The sequence below is a fragment of the Cyprinodon variegatus genome, unplaced genomic scaffold (genome assembly GCF_000732505.1).
Source record: "Cyprinodon variegatus isolate N-32 unplaced genomic scaffold, C_variegatus-1.0 Scaffold654, whole genome shotgun sequence".
Lineage (NCBI taxonomy): Eukaryota > Metazoa > Chordata > Actinopteri > Cyprinodontiformes > Cyprinodontidae > Cyprinodon > Cyprinodon variegatus.
This window is the reverse complement of record NW_015151107.1, coordinates 244,793-250,346: the sequence shown is the minus strand read 5'-3', so window position 1 is coordinate 250,346 and position 5,554 is coordinate 244,793. Positions and strand designations below refer to the sequence as shown.

Genomic DNA, 5,554 nt, shown 5'->3' with positions numbered 1-5,554 from the left:
ATATATATATATATATATATATATATATATGTATAGTATAGTAGTACTTTTTATTAAATAGTATTTTTTACGTGTCCTTTTTGATTTCTTTTGTAAAACCCTATTTATATTCCAGATCTATAATGGTCCCTTTTCTATAGAAATAAGACTTTATTTTTTGCTAAAATAACATTGTGTGTTTAGTGTACTGATGTACTGATGAGTAAGTAACGCTTTTAAATATTGATGGGAAAAAAAATTAACTTGATATTTTTAACTCCACTTTCCTCTCAGCAAAGGAAGCATTTAGGGGTTGTTGTCTTTGTTTCTGTTTTCCCAGGTCATGCTCATCTAACAGACTTCAACATAGCCACCATAATAAAGGATGGAGAGAGAGCCACAGCGTTGGCTGGAACCAAGCCCTACATGGGTAACATTGATCTGCTTAGACCTAGACTCAGACAACTTTTATTGTCCTTATGTATACACAAAGTATATACAAAACGAAATTTCCTTTTGTACAGCTATCAGAACATTTCCATTCCATAAAGTACAGTAGTGATCAAATGTAAACAGTTATGGAGAGAAAAACATGGTGCAAAAAACACATTGATATGGAAATTCTGAGCTTTAAATATACATGGTTTCGTGTTATAGTGTGATGCAGAGTCTGTTACATGATTTAGAGTTTTTTTTAACAGTTCAGCAATCTGATGGCAGTGGGGAAGAAACTGTTGCAGAATCTGCTGGACCTGCATCAAATGCTGCAAAGCCTCTTCCCACAAATTTGTTTTAATAGTTTTTGCTCTTACAGTTAAGTAATCATATTCAGTTGATTGACTGTTATCAGGAAAGCCAAAGCAGTCACAACAGCCGGTGTTCAGAAGGCCTGTGCACTGAATAAGCTCAAAGTAACTTGACCTTATCAGATTATCCATCAGGTGCTAAGAATATTAGTACTAAAATGTTTCTTAATAATCAACAATTTCCAGATGCCGCCACCTCAGAGCTTGGTTACCACACTATGGCAGCAAAGGTGTCCCTTCTTTTAGACAAAAACATCAATGTTAGGTGCTGGCTGCAAAGCTGTTTCCACTGAATAATCTGCTGTATGATTCTATGGCAGGGAAGTGATTTCATGTTTAGGGTAGATTCTCATTTAAGGTAAGGGGCTCCCCCCAAATCTGCCCAGCAACAGATGGCATTCCCCAGCATCATGGACCATAAACAAATGTGATAACAAGGAGTCACAAACATAAAAATATTGAAGATTCTTACAGTTTATCAGGAAACTACTCAGATATTATGAATGCTTAGAACATGTCAGTTTTCAAACAGAAGCTCTAATTGGACAAGAAGCCATCATCAGGATATGGTCCTGGAGTTAATATAGTAAAAGTTAAAATTGTTCTGTGTTTAACAAAAATGATTAAAAGAAGATCTAAAACTGTTGAAAACTGAAACAAATTTGAAACCTTTAGATCTGACTGTAGATTTAAGGTGTGAAACTCTTGTGTCTTTCTGAAAGGAGTGTTTCAGAAAGAAAGCTTTTTTTTTTCTTTGTTCGACATGTAACAAGGATCTTTTGCAGCTCCGGTCACAATGTTTCTGCATTGCTTTCAGCTCCAGAGATCTTCCAGTCGTTTATAAGTGGAGGTACAGGCTATGCTTTTGAAGTCGACTGGTGGTCTTTGGGGGTAACAGCCTTTGAAGTGCTGCGTGGATGGGTAAGGCTAAACCCACCGTCCTTTCATTTGTATTTTAAGCTGATAGAAATGAACATATTTGACTTTCAAGGTTGGTCTTCAATGTTTTTCTTGTTTTTTCCTTTCTGGTAATCCCAGAGGCCCTACGACATCCATGCTAGTAACTCTGTGGAGTCTCTTATCCAGCTCTTCAGTACAGTGAGCGTCCAGTACAGCCCTGCCTGGCCTAAAGATCTGGTGGCCCTTTTAAGGAAGGTGAGCTAGACTGTCCGTCCCTCCATCTTATCTCTTGATAAAACCTCACATGTTGCTTTTACCCCTCCACTCTTAGATAAATAGGTAAGCATGCTTGCTACTTTAGAAAACATGGTTATATTTACATTTTTATGTCTTGTCTTATTTGGGACAGTTTGATCCAAATCAGATTGCTGAAGCCAGAATATCATGTATGATCTTTGTCTTTGCACTGAAACCCCATTTAACTGCATGCTCCGTAACCTCCACCAGATTAATATGACAGATCTTTAGAAGGCTTTGCCAACAGAGTTATTAAGCCAAGATTACTCGGCATACCTAAATTTAAGGCTTTGATTCTCAGTTTAGATATCATGTAAGATTCAAGAAGAGTATCTTGAATTCGTGGCTATATCCTCCCTCATTTAAGGACGAAAAACACTAGCCGAGAGAGATGTAGCTTTCATGGAGGGCCTTAAACAGTTAAAGCGGAACACCATTTTTTTTTTACATTGGCCCCTTGATTTTACGTTATTACATCATGTTCTACTCAATCATATTAGTTTTGTGTATTTAGAGCTGTTCTGAAGATATTTGGTTAAGTTATATCCAAGTAACATCTTCCTTTCGGCAACGACTTGAAGGTACAAACTGAACTGTTCATAATGTATTCTTTATGGTACGCCAGCATTCATAATATGTAGGCGAATCACTGTCCCCCAGACATCTGCAGTTATGTTTTTTATATTTATATCTTTTAAAAACAAAGTGGAGTGTGTATGAGGTCATCCGCATGCGCCGGCTACCATTCATTCATCCTGTCCGCTGAACGGCTGCTAGTTTTACTCACATGCCTGGAAGATGTCTAGTGCTACTACCACAGATGATCTCGCTCTCGAAATGGAATTGAATGATTCAGATTAGCTAGCCGAATGAATAGAAGGAGTAGAGCGTAGCCACCTGTGGCCCGGGCTGCCTGTCACAACTCCAGTGATGACGTCATACACACTCCACTTTGTTTTTCAAAGATATAAATATAAAATATATAACTGCGGATGTCTGGGGGACAGTGATTTGCCTACATGTTATGAATGCTGGCTTACCATAAATGTTAAATTATTAAAAGTTTAGTTTGTGCCTTCAACTCGTTGCCCATAGGAAGACGTTATCTGGATATAACAAAACCGAATATCTTCAGAACAGCTCCAAATGACACAAAACTAATATGGGTGAGTAGAACATGATGTAATAACGTAAAATCAAGGTTCAATGTAAAAAAAAAATGGCGTTCCCCTTTAAGCTTGCAACTTAATCTCAAGCAGTTTACACCTGAGCAATGGTTGATTTAAAGTTTGACAAAATTGTGCAAATCTTTTCTTAAATAAATGGATAAAAAAAAAAAAAACATGAAGTTGCAGTACTTATTTTATGAGTACCTGTAAAGCTCCCCAACAAACACTGCATGGGCTCTCCGTCTTGGAAATAAACAAATACATTTAATCCATCTATTTCTTTTTTTTTAGCAGAAAGGATTTGATTAAGGAGCTCAAGCTGTTGAGTAAATACCGGCCCCCAGGAAAGAATCATTTGCCAAATTAGGGTGTCATAGAAAGGTGACCATATGTCAGTTAGTAGAACATGACTCAGCGGTACACTTAGAGTAGTTGAGGCTTTAGTTTTTACAATGCCGTAATTTCAGAGGTTGTAAGATTTGCAGTGAATTCCTACAGTTTTCTCCTTTTTTAAATGTTGTTAGTAAGTTCATTTGTTGAAAACAAAACAAATTAATGTTTCATTTTAAAAAGATAAACTCTTGAATAATGTTTATATATAATTAGGTTTGGAAATTCGTTTCCGCACACTAAGCTTAGCAGAGTTCACAGATACACTGAAGTGTCAGTAAGGATTTCATCATCTTATTTTTAGTCAGTGCTGACCTTTTGTCTTCACAGAAAAAAATAGCAAACACCTCCTGCAGGGAGGCATATTATCAGTAATCAGTATGTCAGTAATTAACCTTGGATTGTTGGATTAGCTGTTGTGGCGTTGAGCGTTCTTTGCATTGATGATGTTGAAGAAACCCGACTCTGGGAAACAACTTTCCAGCCTCAAGGGGACTGGGTGTTTGCATAGTAACTCCAAAATTTAATGACTGATGGATTTTTGCTCTAACTAATTGCACTTCTTATTAATGAGGGAATCAATTAAAGTATTTAGAATGCTAATTCCATTTTCATCGCATCTGAAGTTAGTGAGGCTTCCTCAGAAGGACGATTATAGCTTAAAAGGGGCACAGATATAGAGGTGATATGAGCTTATGTGCTGAGATAAAAAGTGTGCTAAGAGAGAAGATAGGATGCTTTTTCTGAGGGGAACTTCGCTGGAGGGAGGCAGGATGAGTCAAGACCCTCGGAGCATTGAAGGAAAATAGCGACAGATGGGAAGCACACAAAACATGCATGACAGAAACGTCACCCCCTTTTCTCTTCTGCATGTATATCAGCATGTCAAAAATAATCACTCAAGACAATCCAACTTAATCCAACTAATAATATACAATTTCATTATAACTGATCCTCTGAGTCAGAAAAAAAAAAAATTGGTCTTTTTATTTCATTTTTTTGTTCTCATGATAAAAGTCTTCCAGTAAATACATGGAAATAAATTATCCATGGCTTTTTTCATGAAACGTTTTATAGTGTGAGTGCTTCATTGCATCCATGTGCACTCTGTCTCTATGACAGAGTGCTCTGGACAGAAAGATGGTCTCTTCCGCTCTGCTGCTGATCGATTACCGTGTCTGGATTCCACCCAGATAGACCTAACTGGCCCTGCAGGAGAAAAAGTGAATCATCCTGCAACCAAAGAAACAAAATAAAGCACAGGAAGAGAGTTAACATGACAGCCAAAGCCATTTCCCATTATCTCTGATGGCATTTAGCTGCAAGTAGAAGATGAAATAAATTACATGCCATTAAAATACAAACTGTATGCAAAAACATTAAGGCTCTCTGAAACTAGGTATCTCTCTTTTACTTGAAACATCTACAATCATTTTTTTTTAGAGGTAATTAGTGGCTCAGTTTTTGTCTCCTTCCCACTTTTGTAGTTATCAAATGTTTGACCTGGAAATAAGATTCCACTTCCCTGCTCCAGTTGCATTCCTCAATTACTTTGAAATTTATGAATTACTTATTTTTTTGATCAGGGTAGCGCCTTAAATCAACACAACCAGATATCAGTATAATTTCCTGCATTTTATTGAAGAAAGCTTTAAAGGAAAGTAGATGTTCAGTACAGTATGTTCTGTGACCAACAGAAGAGCAAACAAACTATTTTATAGAACAGATCTCTGTTAGCGTTCAGGTGAAACAGCAATAAGTAAAGCAGAAAATTTACCATGGAGAGAAGGAAGGTAAGTAATTAATTCAAATATCCGCCTTAATCCACACAAGAAACTGGAAAGGAGAGTCAACAGTAAAACGGTCCATGAGAAAGGAGGACTGAGCAGACCTCTTAAGGAGGCTTACAGTATTCAATTTGAAAAACTCGCATATATATATATATATATATATATATATATATATATATATATATATATATATATATATATATATATATATATATATATATAT

General features: G+C 36.5%; 1 protein-coding gene across 1 annotated transcript in view; it reads left to right on the top strand.

Annotated features, from left to right (window-relative positions):
- The window catches only part of stk32c (serine/threonine kinase 32C), a 117,303-nt gene that overhangs the window by 100,960 nt on the left and 10,789 nt on the right, over window positions 1-5,554 (top strand). The window contains exons 6-8 of the mRNA XM_015393709.1: window positions 320-409; window positions 1,603-1,706; window positions 1,824-1,940. Coding sequence (XP_015249195.1) covers window positions 320-409; window positions 1,603-1,706; window positions 1,824-1,940 — 311 coding nt within the window. The remainder of the gene's footprint in view (window positions 1-319; window positions 410-1,602; window positions 1,707-1,823; window positions 1,941-5,554) is intronic.